At 38.0% G+C, this 23,543-nt stretch overlaps 2 protein-coding genes and 1 long non-coding RNA gene across 30 annotated transcripts; 1 reads left to right on the plus strand and 2 right to left on the minus strand.

The window, feature by feature from the left end:
* The first annotated feature begins 101 nt into the window (after positions 1-101).
* Positions 102-15,037, plus strand: LOC126621505 (DEMETER-like protein 2). Of its 10 annotated transcripts, XM_050290018.1 has the most exons (22): positions 102-244; positions 326-379; positions 560-611; positions 1,966-2,875; positions 2,977-3,127; positions 10,530-11,140; positions 11,246-11,336; positions 11,415-11,682; positions 11,768-11,847; positions 11,933-12,017; positions 12,104-12,195; positions 12,309-12,377; positions 12,531-12,567; positions 12,670-12,740; positions 13,106-13,351; positions 13,520-13,556; positions 13,664-13,721; positions 13,834-13,952; positions 14,047-14,112; positions 14,215-14,329; positions 14,404-14,442; positions 14,558-15,037. In XM_050290018.1, exons 4-22 carry the CDS (start codon positions 2,845-2,847, stop codon positions 14,632-14,634), a joined length of 2,343 nt encoding a protein of 780 aa, XP_050145975.1. In that variant the 5' UTR covers positions 102-244; positions 326-379; positions 560-611; positions 1,966-2,844; the 3' UTR covers positions 14,635-15,037. The 10 variants fall into 10 exon arrangements, with proteins under 10 accessions (XP_050145975.1, XP_050145968.1, XP_050145971.1 ...); XM_050290011.1 differs by having other exon boundaries at positions 560-675; positions 12,531-12,740; XM_050290014.1 differs by having other exon boundaries at positions 560-675; positions 1,979-2,875; positions 12,531-12,740.
* Positions 5,506-6,804, minus strand: LOC126621523 (uncharacterized). The gene has a single exon (XM_050290044.1). The coding sequence runs from the start codon at positions 6,265-6,267 to the stop codon at positions 5,593-5,595; it is 675 nt and encodes a 224-aa protein (XP_050146001.1). The 5' UTR covers positions 6,268-6,804; the 3' UTR covers positions 5,506-5,592.
* LOC126621534 (uncharacterized) lies at positions 13,407-23,338 on the minus strand. 19 transcript variants are annotated; one of them, XR_007623043.1, is made up of 6 exons: positions 22,768-23,214; positions 21,764-21,879; positions 20,215-20,774; positions 19,411-19,546; positions 18,542-18,646; positions 17,143-17,311 (listed from the first exon to the last, which is right to left on the minus strand). It is a non-coding gene; the product is annotated as an uncharacterized LOC126621534 (long non-coding RNA). The 19 variants fall into 19 exon arrangements; XR_007623042.1 differs by having other exon boundaries at positions 17,143-18,398; XR_007623034.1 differs by lacking the exons at positions 17,143-17,311; positions 18,542-18,646 and having other exon boundaries at positions 19,162-19,546; positions 20,215-20,278; positions 20,448-20,583; positions 20,694-20,774; positions 22,768-23,211.
* Positions 23,339-23,543: the final 205 nt, after the last annotated feature.

The following is a 23,543-nucleotide window of genomic DNA, read 5'->3' on the forward strand; positions in this document are numbered from 1 at the left end:
CAAATATTAACTGCGGTAGTTGTCTCTATTTACGAAAAGTACCACAAGAAATGGGCCAGGCCCATATCACATTCAGCCCAAATTTCCAACGACTTGTCCTGCTTCGTCTCTTGTTTTCTCACTTGAGACATTCAGAGAGAGAGAGAGAGATAATGGCGTCCTCGGCTGCTTCCTCACTCTCCGTTACAGCGTCCTCAAATTCGCCTTCCAAACGCCTTTTGTTCGACCGCCGTTACGGTTGGGTGTAAGTATCTCTCTCTCTCTCTCTCTCTCTCTCTCTAAACGTAATTAATTAAGCGTGAAATAATTAGGATTAATTTTTCAGAATTGATGACTTGAAAGACCCATCAGAGGAAGCTCTTGCTGGTGGCCGAGGGATGTAAGTTTTTTTATTTTTGAAATACTTTAGCTTGAAACCCACTGGTTGGTTAGTGAGAAACAAGAAGAAAAAGAATTGGGATATAATTGGGATGTTATTAATTTTCACCAGTTGGAAACAAAAATTGGAAATTTGTTATAGTCCTCAGTTTAAGCCTCCATTATTTGTGCTTTGGTTCAGGTTTTGCATACTGCCGCTTGCAAAAACTTTGATTAAGATGGCTTCGCATTCGGTATGATGATGAATTTCCAGCTCATAATTATCCTAAAACTTTGATTAAGATGGCTTCGCATTCGGTATGATAACATTTGGATGACACGTTTGGGACTGAAGCTTGTATTTTTGTATGATCAAGGATTCTTTATTTTTTGGTTAAGGATTAAGTATGATTTAAGTTTTGACCGAACGGAATGATGCTTTAAACTCGAACAAAAACTGACCCAACAGAATGAATCAATAGTGATTTATATTCTGTCAGCATTTGCTTTTATAGCATGTTGCTGTTTCCATTGAGCTAGAGACTTTGCCCCTGATTGCCATTGAGACTTAGCTTGCAAGTAACCTAGTAATAGTTCTTGGTTTGTGCATTTGATTCTTGTTTTCCCACGCAAGCCATTAACCTTCTGTGCTGATTTTATTGGATAAAAATACATATAGACTGTTTGTTTGTTGTCCGTTTAGATAAATTTAGAAATCCATTGGTCAACAAACACCAAAAGGCTTTAGAATCTCACTGTAAGAAATGATTTACATTGCTAGACGTCAAGGATAACCCAGAGTCTTTCCTCTATGCAAGGATATCTGCTGAGGAGTTGGCTGATCCCTGGATTCAGGGAATTTGTGAGCCAAGGAGCACAAAATATCCTGTAAAGTTGAGTTTCACCGACCCATCATCATGCATTAGCAGGTTCACCATAGAAATTTTCTCAGCAGAAAAAAAAAAGGTGTGGCTTTGCGAGATAAAAAACATAAAGTTCACCTTGTTTGCAGGCTGGGCAGTGGTAGACCTAAACTGTAGCAAGTACATGATGTTCAACCTATCTGGAGTCGTTAGATAGTGGTCATCAAGAGAATACGTGTTAAGCAGATGATACCTAAATTATAAACCGAGTAGCAGTCGCTAGACTTCTGCATATGTTTCCTTTCTCGTATTTTATGTGGATACAGTTGTCCTAGTTGGGATAGAAAATGGCAGGTTGCAGATACATATAAGTACGTTTTAATCATATGTTCCTATATATTCAAGATCTTGTTGGGTTTTAAAATCATGATATCTGTTTATTTGTTATATTTTAGGTCCTTAAATAATATATTTATATATGCCTTGTATGTATTTCGTGTTCACTGTAAAAATTCTATTCAGTTGCTTGCCTTATGGCGAATTCTTCCAGCAAAGCTTTGTAGAAATGACCTGTCTTATGTAGATTAGCTCTGTCTCTGCTTCTTAGGCCGTGGGATATAGAAAATGTTAGATATTTGATTGCTATGTTACTGAACATGAAAAACCATTCCATTCAACAATTCTCTGATGCTGAAAGAATGATAAATTTTAATTTGTCCTACGTCTTACCCTTATTGCCTGACAGATTAATGGTGCAGCAAACTCAGCAGTGAAAGCTTTTGAAAGGCCAGACCTGCTTTCTCCGCAGCAACTGCAAGCGGGTCTTTACAACGAGCTCCACAAAATTAAGTCTTCTTTGGTAAAACCGGAATTGAACCATTTGTTACTCAAAGGAAATCTCTCGTCAAAAGAGGCCAGTTGCTCTTCTAGTAAATCATAGATTACTTAGAATGATTTGATTTCTTGAATCCCACATAGGAATACAGTCCAGAACTACTTAAGCCGTCGATTTAGATATTGTTTTTTCAGGTTGTTAGGGTCAGCATTGTATCTTGTACGAAATAATATGGCGTTGTCGATTTGATTGTTGCGAACCTTGTCTCATTGTTCCGCTTTATAAATCGGAGGTGAACGTGATTTTAAGTATCCGGTTGATCATTCTTAAGCTGAATTGACTAGCTTCGGTTTGGTGGTATAGAAGCGTTAGGCCATGAAGGAACCTAAGGAACAATTAGAGCATTTGTGGACTCGAACTTGGTTTCCAACGATCCAACTGCGAACGAAAAACGAACGAAAAACCAATTAGAGCATTTTTGGACTCGAACTTGGTCTCCAACGATCCAAATGCGAACGAAAAACGAGTCGTAGTCCAGATTTGAGAACAAAGAAACCATCCATGGTCCATCAAGATTAAGAAAATGGGTTGTAATAATGGTAATTATGAAGAAAAGACATGTCAAATGGTACTTAAACGTGGCGATCAAACCACGGCCCTGCCCATTGTCACATCATCCACCCCACCACCGCCGATTCCCACCTTCCTCTTTAATTAATATTTCTACCTGCACAACCCAACGTTTCCCAACCTTCGAAGCTTTCAAGTGGATGACACAGTTTATCTCCCATGTCTTCCGTAATCAAGCCTTCATCTTCAAGTAATGCTGCCCATGTTCTTGCTTAATCACCTTTTGTTAGTTTTGTTTCCTTGGTAATAATTTGTGCTTGCATGTTAATCACCTTTTGTTAATGGCGGCAGCAGCAGCAGCAGGAGATATTAAAGTTTTCACAAGAAGAAGATTTAAGACTAATAAGCGTTTGGAACAAAGAGATGATGAGATAAAAAACAAGACTGCAGAGTTGGAGCCAAAGAATTTTCAAAGCGTGGCTTCTTCTTCTGCTACTCCTTGGTAATTAATTAATTAACTACTTTAATTACTACCAATCTCCCCCTTTTCCGATTAATTACTGGCTAGTAGTTTAGTTTTGACCCCAGGAGCACACAGATTACAACACAAGGTAAATGTCATTAATTCATGCATGCATGCTGAATCGCTGCTGTTGTACGCAGATTACAAACAAGATATGTTGTATAATATATTTGTTAGTTTTTTTTTAATTATCTTGTTGTTTAATTGTTGTTGTTTTCGCTTACTATTAGTTTAATTAAAGAAATGGAGGGAAGGGCAGTAGGCTGCCACAGCAGTGTTAGGAACATTCACCTTCGGGTTTGAGGGTCGTACGTTGTTCTACTACGAAGAGCTAATATCGTATAATCCTCTGTTTTGTTTAAAATAAATAAATCATTGTTGTTGTTTTCAAGAGAAGATGTACTTGGGATTGCTGTCAGAGAAGCTAAGTTAGCAGCTTACGACGATATGTATAAACGACTAGATACCAAAGAAGGAGAGTTGGATATCTATAAACTAGCTAGAGCAAGGGAAAAGAAGACAAGGGACCTAAACCAAGTGAGGTGCATCAAGGATGAGGATGGAAAGGTTCTTGCTACAGAGAACGCGGTTAAAGACAGATGGAGAGGTTATTTTCATAATCTTTTCAATGAAGGACATGAAAGGAGTGCTTCTTTAGGGGAGTTGAGTAACTCAGAAGAGTGTAGAAACTACTCCTTTTATCGTCGAATCCGGAAGGAAGAAGTGGTTGTAGCTTTGAAGAAGATGAAGCATAGAAAAGCAATAGGCCCAGACGATATACCAATCGAAGTGTGGAAAGTTTTGGGAGAGACAGGTATAACATGGCTCACTGACCTTTTCAATAGGATTTTGAAAACGAAGAAGATGCCAAATGAGTGGCGAACGAGCACTTTGGTGCCTATCTACAAGAATAAGGGCGACGTACAAAATTGCATGAACTATAGGGGTATTAAGCTAATGAGTCATACAATGAAGCTCTGGGAGAGAGTCATTGAGCATAGATTGAGGCAAGAGACACGGGTTTCGGACAACCAATTCGGGTTCATGCCAGGGCGCTCAACCATGGAGGCAATCTATCTCTTACGAAGATTGATGGAAAGATATAGAGATGGGAAAAAGGATTTACACATGGTCTTTATAGATTTGGAAAAAGCGTATGATAGGGTCCCAAGAGACATTCTTTGGAGGATTTTAGAGAAGAAAGGAGTACGAGTAGCATATATCCAAGCTATAAAGGATATGTATGAAGGAGCAAAGACTGCCGTAAGAACTCATGAAGGACAAACCGAAAGCTTTCCCATAACTGTAGGATTACATCAAGGCTCATCCTTAAGTCCTTACCTTTTTGCGTTGGTAATGGATGAGTTAACAGGACATATTCAAGATGATATTCCTTGGTGTATGCTTTTCGCAGACGATATAGTGTTGATAGATGAAACTCAGGAAGGGGTAAATGCAAAGCTTAACCTTTGGAGAGAAGTGTTGGAATCTAAAGGTCTTCGCCTAAGCCGATCAAAGACAGAATATATGGAGTGCAAGTTCAGTGCAAATGGAGGCCAAAACGAGTTAGGGGTGAGGATCGGAGATCAAGAAATACCAAAGAGCGACCGTTTTCGTTACCTAGGATCTATCTTGCAAAAGAACGGAGAATTAGATGGAGATCTCAACCATAGAATACAAGCTGGATGGATGAAGTGGAAGAGTGCATCCGGCGTGTTGTGTGACCGCCGTATGCCACTGAAGCTCAAGGGAAAATTTTATAGGACGGCAATAAGGCCGGCGATGCTGTATGGCACAGAATGTTGGGCGGTGAAACATCAACACGTACACAAAATGGGTGTAGCGGAGATGAGGATGCTTCGTTGGATGTGTGGGCACACGAGAAAGGATAAGATTAGGAATGAGGATATCCGGGGTAAAGTAGGAGTAGCCGAAATTGAAGGAAAGATGAGAGAAAATCGGTTACGGTGGTTTGGACATGTGCAAAGAAGGCCTACTGACGCTCCGATTAGAAGATGCGACTATGGGACAGAGGTTCAGGGCCGAAGGGGTAGAGGAAGACCTAGGAAAACTTTGGAAGAGACTCTAAGAAAAGACTTAGAGTACTTGGATCTAACGAAGGACATGACACAGGATCGAGCACAATGGCGTTCTAAGATTCATATAGCCGATCCCACTCAGTGACTTGGATTTTCCAAGTCTCCAACCAAGAAGTTTTCCTCACTCGGGAACTTAAGGGAACACTACCCCAACCTACATGCTCCACTCAGAAAGCTTCAACATACAAGCTTCAACAAAAGAAAATTCAAAGAACTTAGCGAAGAAGGCTTTGGTGTATTTAACACAATACGTTGAAATGAAGGAAAGCTTATTTATTGATATTCCCGATAAGCTACAAATATGTACATATACATGAGTCAAAATAAACACACAAGAGGGAGCCTTCACAAAGGTTGCTTAGGAGAAGTCTCAGCAGTCGGTAGAGCCCCAGAAAGAGAAGGCACCGGAGGGGGATCATTTGGAGCCTCAGTACTGGACAGAACCCTAGAAGGAGGAGGCATCAGAGGTTGATCATTTGGAGCTTCATTACGCGGTACAGCCCCAGAAGACGAAGGCAATAAATGCCTTTGGAACAAACCCACAAATCTATGATGATCAAGTAAAACCTGACCATCAGTTTCCTTCATCTGGTCAAGCTTCCTCTTCATGTTTGTAGCATAGTCATGTGCGAGCCGGTGCAACTGTTTATTCTCATGCTTGAGCCCTCTAATCTCCTGTTTGAGACTCATCACTTCAGCCGCCAATGATTCAACTTGGCGGGTTCGAGCAAATAGGCGTTGGGCCATATTAGACACAGAACCTGCACACTGAACACTGAGAGCCAGCGAATCCTTAACAGCTAACTCATCAGACCGTTTGGAAAGTAGTCTGTTATCTTTGGGAGTGAGAAGGTTCCTGGCCACCACCGCAGCGGTCATATCATTCTTCATCACGGAATCCCCAACGGTAAGAGGACCAGTTGAGGAGACGAAGGATGGGCGCCATATGTTGTCTGGAGAAGGCGGGGCTGCCTCTTCAACAAGGTTCAAGTCAAAACGACGGTCGGAGGGGCCAGACATTTTCAAAGGTGTTGAAGAGAGAAGAGGTCGGACAAATCAAGATCTTAGAAGTGCAAGAATGAAGCTTCTACTGGTGGAGATTCAAGTGTGCTTTGGAACTTAATGCCAGCCTCTATAAAAATCTGCACTCGACGGAGCTTCAGAAATCAAAGAGGCGCCTGCTCAGAAATCGAAGAGGCGTTTGCTTTCTCAAAAGTTGGGCTGCTTAGAGATCACGAGGGTTGATCTCAGAAATCGATGAGCCGTTTGCTTTCTCAAAAGTTGGGCTGCTCAAAGACCACGAAGGCCGATCTCAGAAATCGAAGAGGCGCTCGCTTTCTCAAAAGCTGGGCTCCCTAGAGACCACGAGGGCCGATCTCAGAAATCGAAGAGGCACCTACTTTTCCAGCCTTGTCAGCACCTGTCACACGCACACTCAGCTTTGCGGAAATTATGGGCATTCTGTCAAAGACTTCTGGGGAAGTAGAAAACACATGAATCTTACTGTTCAATCACCCACTTCCCACACGCAACAATAGCTCATGGGTACCACAGATAACTTTGCCAAAGTTCTCTGCCAAAGTTGAGCACGTGAAGCTTGCAGCTCCCACTACATCGCTCTGACCAAGAAGGGTAAAAGAATAGCAAAGAAACAGCACTAACAAAGTTTAGACCCATAAATTTTGAAGGTCTAGCTACCATATTATTACCCACAAGGGTAAAGGAACAGTACCACTGCTGGATAATTGGAAAGTCCATGTATGTCAACCTCTGTGCTTCGTGGCAAGGTAGACTAGCAAACATGCCCAACCTTTACTCACATTCGAGAAAACACTCCCAATAAGATTGCTTGCTCCAAAATCGAAGAGGCACCGTCCTCCGAATCTAAAGAGCCAGACTCCCAACATGACTACTTTCTTAAAAATCGAAGAGAGGGTAAAGGAACAGTACCATTGCTGGATAATTGGAAAGTCCCTGTGTGTCAACCTCTGTGCTTCGTGGCAAGGTAGACTAGCAAACATGCCCAACCTTTACTCACATTCGAGAAAACACTCCCAACAAGATTGCTTGCTCCAAAATCGAAGAGGCACCGCCCTCCGAATCTCGAGAGCCACTCTCCCAACATGATTACTTTCTCAAAAATTGAAGAGACTGCTCCCCGAATCTCGAGAGCCAGACCCCCAGCATGATTGCTTTCTCAAAAATCGGTGAGGCACCGTTCTCCGAATCAATCGAAGAGGCGCTCGCTTTCTCAAAAGCTGGGCTGCTCAGATACCACGAGGGCCGATCTCAGAAATCGAAGAGGCATCTACTTTTCTAGCCTTGTCAGCACCTGTCACACGCACACTCAGCTTTGCAGAAATTATGGGCATTCTGTCGAAGACTTCTGGTGAAATAGAAAGCACATGAATCTTACTGTTCAATCACCCACTTCCCACACGCAACAATAACTCATGGGTACCACAGATCACTTTGCCAAAGTTCTCTGCCAAAGTTGAGCACGTGAAGCTTGCAGCTCCCACTACATCGCTCTGACCAAGAAAGGTAAAAGAATAGCAAAGAAACAGCACTAACAAAGTTTAGACACATAAATTTTGAAGGTCTAGCTACCATATTATTACCCACAAGGGTAAAGGAACAGTACCACTGCTGGATAATTGGAAAGTCCCTGTGTGTCAACCTCTGTGCTTCGTGGCAAGGTAGACTAGCAAACATGCCCAACCTTTACTCACATTCGAGAAAACAGTCCCAACAAGATTGCTTGCTCCAAAATCGAAGAGGCACCGTCCTCCGAATCTCGAGAGCCAGACTCCCAACATGACTACTTTCTCAAAATCGAAGAGAGGGTAAAGGAACAGTACCATTGCTGGATAATTGGAAAGTCCCTGTGTGTCAACCTTTGTGCTTCGTGGCAAGGTAGACTAGCAAACATGTCCAACCTTTACTCACATTCGAGACAACACTCCCAACAAGATTGCTTGCTCCAAAATCGAAGAGGCACCGCCTTCCGAATCTCGAGAGCCAGACTCCCAACATGATTACTTCCTCAAAAATCGAAGAGACACTGCTCTTCGAATCTCGAGAGTCAGACCCCCAGCATGATTGCTTTCTCAAAAATCGAAGAGGCATCGTTCTCCGAATCTCGAGAGCCAGATACCACAGACCACTTTTTCAAAGTGCTCTGACAGAGTTAAAACATGTGAAACTGGCAGCTCCCACTACCGTGCTATGACCAAGCAGGGTAAAGGAATAGCATTACTACTTGTTGTTAGGGAGACTCCTATATATGTCGACCTCCATCCCAACGGACAGGCAGACCTGCAAAAATGCTCAACCCTTCATCATATCTGAGAGGGCACTCCCAACAAAGCCTTTCGAAATATTCAGCTTTCTTTCCCCCCGATAATACCTCTGCAAACAAGCTATACTAGAGCAAGAATATCTCATATCATCAGGGTTAAAAGCAAGAGTATCCCATATCATGCTTTTTCCCTATTTTTTCTTTTGGCCTTGTTTTTACCTGCAAGACAAGGAGAAAGAGAGCAATATGTCAGCACTTGGAATCAAGCTTCCAGCCAGGAACTGACTGCCTGGAACCCCTTACCTGATTACTTACCTGGCATTGCTCTCGAGTACTCATCTTCATCATCTTATGTTTCCAGGGAAGATTCCGCATCTGCTTGAGGAACAGATAGGGCAAGTGCGAAGGATACAAGGAAGCATGTGGAGACAAGCGTAACAGCACACGTGCCGATACATCCATTACTCTGTCAAAAGCAAAAGTATCCCATATCAGCAGGGTGGAACGTACTCTAGATTTGATGGACTTGTTTTGACCCTCAAATTCTTCAGTCGGCCTTATACTCTGGAGGAAACCAGAAAACCCTCCAGCTCAGTTCAAGAATAAGCCTGTGGAAAGTTACTTCTTCAAAAGCAAAAGTATCTCATATCATCTCTTCTCATTTTTCTTCTCTTTATCCTTCATGCTGCTGCAAGATGGGGAGAAGGTGAACAATCAGTCGGAGCTCTGATTGCTTACCTTGTCTGTCACCTCTTTCAGCAGACCCCCTAGCTCGGCGACTTGGGGGACTCCTACTACATGGTTTGTATCGCACTTGACCAAGCCTGAAACTACAAGTAAGCTTCAAGTGAAATTGATACATTACCTTGTGCATCTCCACCAGTTAAAGATACCACCCCTGGATGGAGGAAGAGTACTTCCAGAGAAGATGCCACATCTACCTATGAGACAGATAAGGCAAGTCAAGACGACACCACACTCCGATACTTAGAAGTTTCGTGATTACGAGATCATTCTCCCACAATATTTCCTAATGTCATTTGTACTAAATCATTCACTCGTACTCACTAAAGGAGAGCTTGAACCTATGTACTTGTGTAAACCCTTCACAATTAATGAGAACTCTTCTATTCCGTGGACGTAGCCAATCTGGGTGAACCACGTACATCTTGTGTTTGCTTTCCTATCTCTATCCATTTATATACTTATCCACACTAATGACCGGAGCAATCTAGCGAAGATCACAAAAAGCGACCGTTTTCGTTACCTAGGATCTATCTTGCAAGAGAACGGAGAATTAGATGGAGATCTCAACCATAGAATACGAGCTGGATGGAAAGAGTGCATCCGGCGTGTTGTGTGACCGTCGTAGGCCACTGAAGCTCAAGGAAAAATTTTATAGGACGGCAATAAGGTCAGCGATGTTGTATGGCAGAGAATGTTGGGTGGTGAAGCATCAACACGTACACAAAATGGGTGTAGCGGAGATGAGGATGCTTCGTGGGATGTGTGGGCACACGAGAAAGGATAAGATTGGGAATGAGGATATCCGAGGTAAAGTAGGAGTAGCCGAAATTGTAGGAAAGATGAGAGAAAATCGGCTCTGGTGATTTGGACATGTGCAAAGAAGGCCGACTGACGCTCCGGTTCGAAGATGTGACTACGGGATAGAGGTTCAGGGCCGAAGGGGTAGAGGAAGACCTAGGAAAACTTTGGAAGAGACTCTAAGAAAAGACTTAGAGTACTTGGATCTAACGGAGGGCATGACACAAAACTGAGCGCAATGGCGTTCTAGGATTCATATAGCCGACCCCACTTAGTGGGAAAAGGCTTTGTTGTTGTTGTTGTTGTTGTTGTATGAGGCTTACTTGTCTGTCAAACAAGAAGGAATAATTTGCTCACAACGATCGTTCTCTTTCCTTGCATCCTTCAATGTTACCTAAACTAAAATAGTACCTAATAGTTGTATAATTTAATTTAGGTTCAGTTCCAATACAAAAGTTGAAGAAATGGGACCAGCGGCAGATGCTAATAACATCTTCAGTAGCTATGTTGATGACTGCTCTGCGACTCCTTGTCGTGTCACTGATGTATCAACTGCGCAGGATAAATCTACGTCTAAGAAGAGAGGCTACGATGCCATATACTTGAGGCACAAGCAACCGAAGAGCGTCAGAATACAAATGGAAGATAAATCCAAAGGAGAAATACTTATTGGTGGCAAGCGCACGAAATCTCCAAAACCTGTAAAATTGAAAGAAACTAGGTCATCCAAGTGTGCTACTGCTCAAAAGTTGCCCAATGTTGGACGTTATAACAGAGTTTCTGTTCGAAAAGTACAAAACGATACACAAGCTCAATCCATGAAACAAGATCAGAAGGCACATGGAGATATTTTAGGAAAGCGCAATAAATCTGTTCATCAAGTAGGGCCTTCTGATTCAACCCTGCGATGGCATGCACAACCTCAGATTGATTGGAGCAAAGATGTATCAGACAATATTAAAGACAAGGAGGAATGGTGGGAAGAAGAAACGAAACTGTTCTGTAAACGAGCAAATTCTTTCATTGCCTGCATGAATCAAGTCCAAGGTGGCAAATGGATTTTTTGAATCCAAGCATATATATGCAATTTTTTAGAAGTTGATTGGTTAATTTTCCAAGCCTTTTCTCATAGCACAATGTTAACTTTTGCAGGAAATAGACATTTCTCAGCGTGGAGAGGTTCCGTAGTGGACTCGGTTGTTGGGGCATTTTTAACTCAAAATGCTAAAGATCAGTCATCAAGGTAAGATGTTATTACTCCTTGACCTGCTTATATTGTCCTATGGAAAACGGTAAATGTGGACCTCTTGTTGGTGTGCAGTTCTGCCTTTATGTCACTTGCTGCAAAATATCCGACTATTCAAATGGAGCAAGCATGTGATTATGCAAGGAACGAAAAAAATGTGAGAAGCATTGTTGGTTGGGATTTTTTAGAGTACATTTATTACACCAGAAGAACAACAAAAGAGAGAAGTAATGATACAATGGACTCTTTAGACTGGGAAGCTGTTAGAGAAGCACCTCTAACTGAAATTTCAAAAAGCATTTTGGGAAGAGGAATGAACAATAAGCTCGCAGAACGCATCAAGGTAAAACTTGTGGTGATTGAGAACAGGTTAGGTTGATGAATTTCATTTGAAAAATGTCAATATATGTTTGCACTCAACTTTTCAGGGTTTCCTTGATATACTGAAGAGAGATCATGGCAGCATTGATCTCGAATGGTTAAGAGATGCCTCCCCGGAAGGAGTAAAGTAAGCTCATTGAAGAGACAAATATTATTTTACATAATTAAATGTTCAAAGGAATGTGGACATTTAAGGCTTCCCTATGATGCAGGAAGTATCTGTTGAGCATAGATGGAATTGGCTTGAAATGCGTTGAGTGTGTGCGGCTTTTAGCACTGAAGCAGCATGCCTTCCCGGTAAGACATTGAAGTAGCATGAATCGGAAGTCAAGAGCTTCATTCTGCCGCTTGATAATTTTCTTTTATATCTTCTGTTGCATTAGGTTGATACTAATGTTGCTCGGATAGTTATGCGACTTGGTTGGATCCCTATTCAGCCATTGCATTGGAAGCTTCAACATCATCATCTAAAGAGGTCAGAAATATAACATATATGTAGAGAGAGAATTTCGATTGAGGGATCCTTCAAATAATGTGAAACTAGAACTTTCAGATCGTACTTGAACATCTAACATTCTTTCTGCATAGGTACCCGACGGTAAATTCAATACATAAATATATGTGGCCAAGGCTGTCTGCCCTTGACCTACAAACACTGTATGGCTTTTTGTTTCTAAGAGATGAACAAACATTATAAGATTTCTTTTGACGATTCAATATAATCTCCATGCCATAAAATTGTTGCTTTCCAGTTTACAGAATGTATTAAGACAAATATTACTGGTTGATTAGAGTACTAATCTTTGACAGGTATGAATTACATTGCCAAATGATTACATGCGGCAAGGTATACATCTTGTTCATTCAACCTCTGTTACACGAAAAGAATATATATTTTTCCGTATTCCTTGTTTCTCCATCATCACATTCTCAGTTGGTACTTGTACAGGTTTTCTGTAGAAAAAATCAACCAAATTGCAATGCATGTCCGATGAGAGAAGAGTGCCAACACTTTGCAAGGTTTCATCTCTCGTTCTTTGCTCAATTATGTATATCTTCTACTTATTTTTTGGACATAATTAGAATCATTTAGATTCAATTTGCAAAGTAAAAAGAAAGAGAAATCAACCTGGCAATTGAGCAGTATTACGTTGTTCGATAGTCTACGAATCTATGCAATGTGACATATTTTTGCTACAACGTATAAGTTGATCTTCTCTTCAGGTATAGTTTCACACTATCTTTTGATTGTAATGTATCGCAAAACTCATTATCCAACGTTCATGACATGGGATATTAGACTTCCCATATTTGACTAAAAAAATTAAAATCATACGGTGCTTCTATGTTAATGATATTTCAAGTAACAAATATGTTTCATGAAGTGCAAGGAGTGAAGGGGACATTGAAGATTTGTGCATAAAGGTTCACGATAAGAATCCTACAATCAAAGTCAATCCTAAAGGGTGTAAAATTGTAAAGGCTGATCATGCACAAAGTAAGCAGAAGTGTTTCAACCGAACAAGTGAGTCGCTTCAAGAAGTTGTCATGTCAAAATCTAGTGCTCCAGTTCCAACTAGTCGCGCACCCAGATCGAAGCGCATGAGCCAATTTAGGACAAAGCATCAAGTGTAAGCAACATTTATTAACCTAAAATAGTTTGATTTTCGTAGGGTGAGATATGAATGAGGTTTTTAGGAGCTTATTTTAATCTTCGAAAGAAATTGTTTAGTACGTACAACTGTAATTTAAACTTTAAAAGTTCATATAGGTACTGACAAAAGTATATTCAACTGCAGCTACGAACTTCCAGACGCTCACCACATTTTGAAAGGGGTTAGATATCTCAAGCATTCTTGCTCTAAAACATTATACTGGCATAAATGTAGATGTCTTTGACTTCCAGACACTGATATTTTTTTTTTCCATGAAAACAAATGCAGCTAGAGAGAAGAGAACCTGATGATCCCTGCCCTTACCTTCTTGTTGTATGGTCATCTGGTAAGAGCGATTAGCCAATTGTTGTGTCTGGTTGTATTTTAATCTTCCAAAAGTATGCAGTCCTTGAACCGACATTGGTGTGATGGTGTTGTTTGTGCAACTTTTGATTCAGGCAAACTATCCAATCCTGTTGGATCAACTGAAGGTCAAACCGCTTGCTTTGATGAGAATGGACAATTTTTGGGCAGCAATGGTGAAGACACTGCCCAGACTGTTCTAGGAACAATTTTGGTGAGGAAGAACCCATAACCCTCGGCATGTATTTTAACCTGCATTTTTTCATATGCCAAAACTACAAAAGATAACAAAAACTAACCTCATACAGATACCATGTCGCACGGCAATGCGAGGAACTTTTCCTCTCAACGGAACATACTTTCAAGCTAATGAGGTAAAGCCTATTTCTTTTCTCATTTAAACTTGACATTTATTTAGGAAGTATATTATTTGAACTATCCAAACTGGTATGATGAAATAATAATATGAACAACAGGTGCTAGCTGATTATAAAACAAGTGAAAACCCGATCGATGTTCCTGTGTCATCGATACAACATTTGAGGAGACGAACGCTATATTGTGGAAACAGTGTCTCGGGAATATTTATAGGTATATGTATGTGTTTTGGAATTGATTACAGTGGTTGGAAAATTTTGCTTGTTAGCTTACATTCTCCGTACCAGGTTTATTGACCAAAGAAATCCGGGACTGCTTTAAGAAAGGTATGATGTGAAACATTGATTTGCATGTAGCACTTATGAGTGAATGTATGTGGTTCCTTGCTACAGACGGCGAAATAATGCAGTTGCTGATAAAATTAGTAATTATGTTTTGCAGGATTCATTTGTGTGAGAGGGTTTGACCGGAAAACAAGGGAGCCGAAACCTTTAGCAAGAAGATTACACCGCAGCTAATCTTCTGAATATGATCAGAAGATTACAAGAAAGGAGAAGGTATGTACACCGGCCTGCTGCTGCTGCTATTTTGGAATATGCTCAGATTGCAATTCCATCAACAGTTGTACTAGTGAAGCTTACTAGTACTGTGTATCCACAATCCATCTCTTGTTTGTGCTTGGAATTGATGTGGTGGTCGAACTGCAGATGGACAATTAACCAGTAAAGACTAATTTTGTTGGACTTAAACTTTCCTAATTTCTTGTGTCTCATAAAAAGGAATGATATTTATTTTTGTGGGATCATTGACTAGCTTTGGTTTGGTCTGCTAAAAATATGACAGATCTCAATTGTTTTGCTTAAGTGAGGTTTTGTTGCGTAAGCACTAATCAATGAGATTGATCTACATAAAGTTGGTAAACTTGAGACCGCCTCGAGTTAAGTTCTAACTCGGTTGAATTGAACTCACATGTACACAAAACTATACCTCAATCCAAATTGTAAAGGTTGAGTTCGAGTTGGCTTAACCTAACCCGCCCGATTTAGATAGCTAACATATAATAATGTACATATCATATAACTCCATCACTCCACTCCACCTCCCACGTTACAAATACAATGAGAGGAGTGGTAAACAAATGGCACTCCCTCCATCACTCTACCCCCAAATCAAATCTCAACCACACAAATTTCAATTGACTTTTGACTTCATAAAATCAACGTCGTGCACACAAAAGAGCCCAACACTCAATCCAAACATCAAATAAAAAATTCAAGTCCTTTCCATTTCCCTCAGGGCAACTCCACCCTGGTGGAAGCCCCCTAGGGCTATCCACTATGCTATCCACCCAGTTAACAGTAACTGCCCTAATGAACAGTAATCGTTTTTTGCATCTCCATTGTTACATTTGAATAGCCCTGGCAATTGGCAATAAAATATTACTATTTTTTTATTTATAAAATAATACAAAATAATTTTATTTGTAATTTCGGATAAGATTTTTAATTGTTCTTGTGCCATGTGTCATTATCAGAAAAGACAATTATTGGTGATGAATTTCCGATAAGATTTTTTAATCGTTCTCATTGCGCCACGTGTCATTATCGGAAAAGACAATTATTGATGACGGATTTCTGATAAAATTTGTAATCGTTCTCGTTGCGCCACATGTCATTATCGGAAAAGACAATTATTGGTGACGGATTTCTGATAAGATTTGTAATCGTTCTTGTTACACCACGTGTTATTATCGGAACAGACAATTATTGGCGATGGATTTTCGATAAGATTTTTATTTGTTCTCGTTGCGCCACGTGTCATTATCCAAAAAGCCAATTATTAGAGATGGATTTCCGATCAGATTTTTAACCAATCACGTCGTGCCATGTGTCACAATCTATTTACAATCTTTGAGGATAAATTTCCACCAGATTTTTAACGAATGACAGCATGCCATGTGGCATTATCTATAACCTAATCGTTTCTGAATCCTTTATATAATCCACCATCCATCCTCAGAAATCTCAAACCAATTTTCTCAAGATCTCTATCATTATTCATAGTTTCTACTTCATTCTTCACCAAAATCTCTATCATTATTCATAGTTTCTACTTCATTTTTCACCAAAATCTCTATCATTATTCATAGTTTCTGCTTCATTCTTCACCAAAATTATTTATGAAATTGATAGAAAGAATTTTTTTAATTTTAGTTGACGTAGATTGTTCTCTATCATAATTCCTTGATGTTATGAAATTTGCATTTTTATTGAGTGTTTGCAGAAACCTTGCCTCTTACAATTATCAGAAGGCCGCCTCACCATCTCAGTAATCTCTTTTTACTTACCATTTTTAAATTGTTTATAGAAAAGCTTACAAAGTGATTTATGAAATTGATTGAATGTAGATTTCTTCAATTTTGTGCGACTTTTAACTTCTATTTTTGATGTGATGAAATTTGAGTTTTTGCATAATTGGTCCCATAGTTTGCCTATTTTCTCTGTTGCTCATGTTCGATATTATCTTATGCAGAGAATTACAAAGAAACAACCATAATTGTAATAAAGCTTGATAATGGCGATATTCTTGTTGTTTCTGGTTCTAGGAGGACAATATCTGATGATTTCAATACTTATATATAGGTAAGGGTTTTCTTTAACACTTTTTAATTTAACATTTTTTATTAGTTTTTAACGCTTTTTCTTTTTTAATTTAACATTGTTTACTATTTATATTATGGCTTTCTCAAATCTGTCAACTAGTAATATTTATATCTTTTCAGTATTTGATGTTGTTAACAAGGTGGACTATTTGAAAAGTAAGGTCTTGGTTGCAAGAGCAGGGAGTTTATTATTTGAAACGTGGTGTTTTTAATCTGTTGAAGGCAAATTTTTCTGTAGTCAATAGCTGTCTTATGGAGGTACTTGAACTGTGATGAAACTATAGGTTTTATAGTAATGAGATTTGTGAATGGGATTAGCCATATGTTTTTTCTTTGATATTTAAAGAAAAGGGTTTCACTTGCGATCAAAAAGTTAGTGGAATTGTCTAGGTTTTATGCTATTGGATTAGGTGCCATGTACCTAGAAAAGTATGTGAAGTCTAAACTGTGTAAACTTACTTGTATTGATGTCAAAAGTACCTTGAACTTGGCTGAACGTGAACTTCTACTTGCTTGCTTGAATGATCCATGCACTGGGGGCCACATAACAGGTTAGTTTTATGTGCAATACTATTAAAGTAATCTGATTTTATTTTAATACAAAATAATATTTTATATCCTGTTAAATTAATTTTATCTGATTATATTCTTAATTTTTTTTAACAGTTAGACTCTTTACACCTAAAGGGGTTGAAGAACTATTGCAAAACACAATTCTTGATCTTATGAAGAATTATTATGGACTTTTGGCACGAAATTATGAAAGATCAATTCTTCTCATCTTTAAGATGCAAGTAGTTGAACCTGAAGATCCATATTTGCTTCATAATGTGGACGTGTAGCTTTTTCAAAGTGTAATAGAGTATGTATTCTTAAAATGGCTCTTTTACACTCTGAAAAAGCTCCACGTCCACATTATAAAGCAAATATGGATCTTCTGGTTCAACTACTTGCATCTTAAAAGAATTGATATTTCATAACTCCGTGCCAAAAGTCCATAATACTTCTTTATAACATAAAGAACTGTGTTTTGAAATAGTTCAAACCCTTTAGGTGTAAAAGAGTCTAACTGTTAAAAAATTAAAAATATAATCAGATAAAATTAATTTAACAGGATATAAAATATTATTTTGTATTAAAATAAAATCAGATTACTTTAATAATATCATATTGCACATAAAACTAACATGTTATGTGGCCCCCAGTGCATGGATCATTCAAGCAAGCAAGTAGAAGTCCACATTCAGCCAAGTTCAATGTACTTTTGACATCAATACAAGTAAGTTTACGCAGTTTAGACTTCACATACTTTTCTAGGTACATAGCACCTACTTCAATAGCATAAAACCTAGACAATTCCACTAACTTTTTGATCGCAAGTGAACCCCTTTTCTTTAAATAGCAAAGAAAAAACATATGGCTAATCCCATTCACAAATCTCATTACTATAAAACCTATAGTTTCATCACAGCTCAAGTACCTCCATAAGATAGCTATTGACTACAGAAAAATTTGCCTTCAACATATTAAAAACACAATGCTTCAAATAATAAACACTCCCGGCTCTTGTAACCAAGACCTTCCTTTTCAAATAGTCCACCTTGTTAACAACATCAAATACTGAAAAGATATAAATATTACTAGTTGACAGATTTGAGAAAGTCATAATATAAATAGTAAAAAATGTTAAATTAAAAAAAAAAGCGTTAAAAACTAATAAGAAATGTTAAATTAAATTAAAAAGTGTTAAAGAAAACCCTTACCTATATAAGTATTGAAATCCTCAGATATTGTCCTCTTAGAACCAGAAATAACAAGAATATCGTCATTATCAAGCTTTATTACAATTATGGTTTCTTTGTAATTCTCTGCATAAGATAATATCGAACATAAGCAACAGAGAAAATAGGCAAACTATTGGACCAATTATGCAAATACTCAACAAAAACTCAAATTTCATCACATTAAAAATAGAAAGAAAAACTTAAATTTTCTTTCACTTTCAATAGGCAAACTATTATTGCATTCTCAGAATGCATTATTATTTTTCTAAATTTTTCTTAAATAGGCAAATTTGAGTTTTTCTTAAAATAGAAAGAACTAGAAAATATGCATGCGCGTTGCTGCAGGACTTGAATGTATTAGTCGCAACAGGCATGAATAGTTTCCACACAAAACAACTAAAAAGACGTAGCACCTAAGAATCAATGAAGAATTGGGACATCTTATATGCGAGTCTAAATCCCTATTGAACAAAAGTCCTATTTCTTCTTCAAATTGAATCAACATCATTGATCAAGCAATTAAACATTCCTACTGGCAAATAATTAACCCAAGAGTTGAGCAGATATATAGAGATTGGAATAAGGGGACGCACCAAAAGTAAAGGTCAACACAACTTTTCGAATTAAACTATATATCTAATTTACCAGAAAACTTTGTAAAATTGACAAAGCACTTAATTTTTCTATTTAAAACAGTTTACCCATTCTTGATAAATAAAATATAGCTTAAGCTTAATTTATTAACAGCTTAATGCAGTTCAAAAGTATTTTCTATTGTGACGAGAAGGAGAAGCTACAGCCACCCTCCTTTACTTTTTACTTTTTCCAGATGCATATCTATAGTTTACCTGCACCCTCATACCATGTGTCTTGAGCTGTTATCTATCCTCCACTTGCAGCATTTTCGCTCTTCTGCACGGAAACCTTGATAGCAAACAATTTCATCTGTTACCGGTTAATGGAGATGTCTTCTGCACAACTGGACTACAAAGAGGGAGAAAAACAGTATTAGGAAAACACATCATACTCAAAATCATCACACTAGAGATATTTTCAAACATATCACAATCCATCACACAAAGTGCATCAAACTCCAAGGCAAGACCAAGCAAACACACAAACTGTATAAAAACCCAATAAAGGTAGAAGTGTAACAATATTGTTATGCATCTGGATTTACTCATAGATAACGAATATAAGAATTTGATGATCTTGTTACTGCTCCAAGGAAAAATGAAATAAAATTCAATGGTTAAAATTAATCCTTATGTAAATGTATTCCCCACATCCATATCATTCAAGTACAATGAAATTCAATGGCTTCAACCAAAAGAAAAAGAATCCTGATTGACTTGAGTTCAGGACATTCAAGTACAATGTAATTGAAATATGTGCAAGTTCCTTGAAAACATAAGATACAAACAAAACTTAATCGAAAGTAGAAAGAAAAACTTGGACATGAGAACCGAAACTAATATTTGTAAAGGGTATAGTTTACTCTCATTATCATACTTTCTTTCTCTTGCTGTAAAACTGAAAGAGAAACACAGAAGGAAGATAACCAAATCCCATATAAATTAAGATGCTATCCAACGTCCCTAGTCCTTAGCCCCCCAATAGCCCAAAATCCCGATAGCACAAAAAATTATTACCTCCTTAAAAACATGTTCTTTCAAAAAGTTACATGGTGTCGGACATTAGGTACTTCAGGGTCATCTGCAAACCAAAATTCATCATTAACATCAACATAGTGCTGAATCATAACGAATTAGGAATCAAATTAAAGGGCCACAGCTAAATCACATTCCAAGCACATAAGGTTATTTGAACGAACACAAACCAAATACAGAACTCAGACTAATTGAACATAAATTTCAGCAAATACCCAGAACAAATAGCAATAACTTGACCATAACCCAGACCCAGATCACAAAAAGTGGCAAAGATAACCTCAATCCCACTTAAATCAAACAACCAGATGACCCAATCTCCCAAATATCACCAACTAATGATCAAGGCAGCTACAAAACAGAAAACAAAAATGTGAGTTCTAATTGAATTCATTCACAAACAATTACTAAAATTAAATTGGGTGTATCCACAAACTGACCATCCTAAATCTCCTGCTTACCTCTGTGAGTCACGTTGTTTGATATCTGCAGTCCATTGTCATTCGTCTTGACACATGTTTGAGTAGGGGACTGCATGAAAGCTACAATGTGCATAAAATGTAATTATCACTAATTATAGGCAATGAAATCAAACATACATAAAATGGTACGATCTAGTTTTATTCATTTCCACAAAGCTCTCAGGTTCGACTCTTATGAAATGCCGTGTTTGATATAAATTATTAACAATACAAATACTCCAGCATCTTTTGAGTTTAAGTACTATTACTTAAACATGTTAACAAACCCATAAGCTGACTAATTCTAATTAGTTTCATGATGCAATTTCTATATACTTATATGAAGAACCAACAAAGTGAGTAAAAAGAAATTCTTAGTAAAAGAATTAGCCAATTCTAATCAACAACTACTAATCAAAAAGCAACATATGAGTTTTTCCGGCTTCAAACATAGAACCAACAGAGTCAAAGGTCTTCGTATGCATCATTAGGAAAAACTCATTATGGTATCAGAAATCATAACTTGAAGCTAAACCAAAAAAGGTAAGAGACAAACAATTGATGTTCTTTATGTCCATCTAAGAGATGCATAATAGCGGAATCAAATCATTTTTTTTATGTCCTATATAGTCTGGTAGAAGGTGCCCAATCAAAACAAAATGGATATCTGCAGAATCACATCCAACTTTAGTAGAATTCTTTAGTAGAATCACATCCAACTCTATCAATTACTTCTGAAATAGTAAAAAACCATGAAATTGTGCAGTCACTAAACTACAGAAATCACAAAAGAAAAACAACCCAATTCATAAATTAATGAATGAAAGGAGTATAAAATTCAATCATGAACCAAGAAGCGTGAGAAAACATGTAGAAAGTTTTCTTATAAGAAAATTTGTATACATTTATAATTTAGTCCTTCTCGGGCTTAAAAATACCATGTACTACACATATTAATGTAATCAATCGCTCATATAATTCAGGAGGCAAAAACCAAAAGCCAAATTTTTTTCATTTCATGCCTTGAAAACACTCTTCAGTCTAGACAGTCCAAAAGGATATAATACTACCTAAGGACCCTCAGATCACTTGAAAGTGTATCCCAAGTGTGAAGGCTGTCAGCAAAATTGAACTCCTGTGTTAAGAGGAGGGTGATCCACTTAAATGCATAAAATTGGGGATTGACCTGCCATTTAAAATAGGAGCCCAGTCAGTCCTATATAAAGAATTCTAGTGATCTAAATATGATATTCTTGAATAACCATGAAACTTAATGTGATGAATATTTAAGCAGTATTTTAGTATTTATAAGGCTGTCGATAGGTGACACATAATAATTTTGTCAGCCTTCTTGGAAAAATTATCTATTTTGATAAAATCTCCAAGGAGATTAGTAATAAGAAGGTGATAGTCAGTCACTGGATAAGCTTGAACCCAGAACAATCTAGCTAAATAGTATCTAATGCCATTTCACGTCATCCTAATGGCATATAATGGTATACTAATGCATACATTCCTCTTCAATTACATTTACATAAATGTATTATGGCATAGCAAGTCCTATTTTATAAAAATTTAATTCTCCAATTTAACAAAGTTTGTCACCATAAAAATATATTGAAGAATCAAATTGAAAAATCCAACATAACCCAAATTTACATTAACAGGTAAACAGATGCTACATTAAAGAAAAAGAGAGCCAAGAACGGAATTTTACTTTGTTTCGTTCTCAGACAGTTATCGCCATAGATAAAGACCAATTGGAATGCAAAAATTAATAAAGTGAAATAAGCACACGTAAGTGTTATTTATAATTAAGTGAGTCTATACTAAGAATGCAGGGACAAATTCCAAGATGGCTTCTCCATCCTCGTTAGAGCTGTAATTGGCATTTAGAAAACTAAGTTGTAATCGAAAACCACCAGAGTGTTATTCAAAAACTGAGTCTATACTATTGAAACTAAGTCGTATGCTATTGAAACTAAGTCGTATGCTACAACCAACACTTCCAATATCAAAAGAGAAACAAATAACAGTATACGACGCATTAGCATAAAACTGCCACATTACATACCATCAAATGACAGTAACTAACTCCTGATATCAACTGCCGGAAGAAAAACCTTGCCCGATGCAAAACAACAATTAAATCGAAAAAGTATGGAAGTTTTAGTTATATTATGACCGACTGTTATGTAAAAATATGCTTCAGACCTAACTTTCCCTATCTGAAACGAAAATCGAAATGGATTCCATTTCAGGGGACATTCAGAGATCCCATATTTCAGACTCTACGCCAAAAACATTTACAATGAAATTTTCTCTGCCTTTGAAACTACTTAACCTCATCCTCACTAAATCTGCCAGCACTGCATATTCTCTCGAAAAGTTATCACCCAGCCGCGTACTCCATCACAATGGCTAGATGAGTTGGTGTGAGCAGGACCTGCAAGAAAGAAACCGCACAACTCTCAAGTCTTAAACAGAACCTCTTTATCAAAATTTAATTCTCCAATTTAACAAAGTTTGTCACCATAAAAATAAGATTTTCTAGAAAGAGCAAGATGGGCACATGGGGTTGATCTTAACCCTTGATTTGGAATCCTATGAAGCTCCCTTTCCTGATGCATGACACACGGGTGCGCCTCAAAAAAAAAAATATATATATATATATATATATAATTTTCTGTTTCCCTAGGACACGGTGTGAATTTAAGAGGGGAGAGAGCCGTTGGGCTCTGTGTTTGATGACTGACAGAAGACTGATGCCAGTTGCACGCCACTTTTCAAATTGCATGCCAGCTGCATGCCATTCAAAGCAGGGAATCCTATGCGTGTTTTCAAATGACA

This window comes from Malus sylvestris, chromosome 5, assembly GCF_916048215.2.
Source record: "Malus sylvestris chromosome 5, drMalSylv7.2, whole genome shotgun sequence".
Taxonomy (NCBI): Eukaryota; Viridiplantae; Streptophyta; class Magnoliopsida; order Rosales; family Rosaceae; genus Malus; species Malus sylvestris.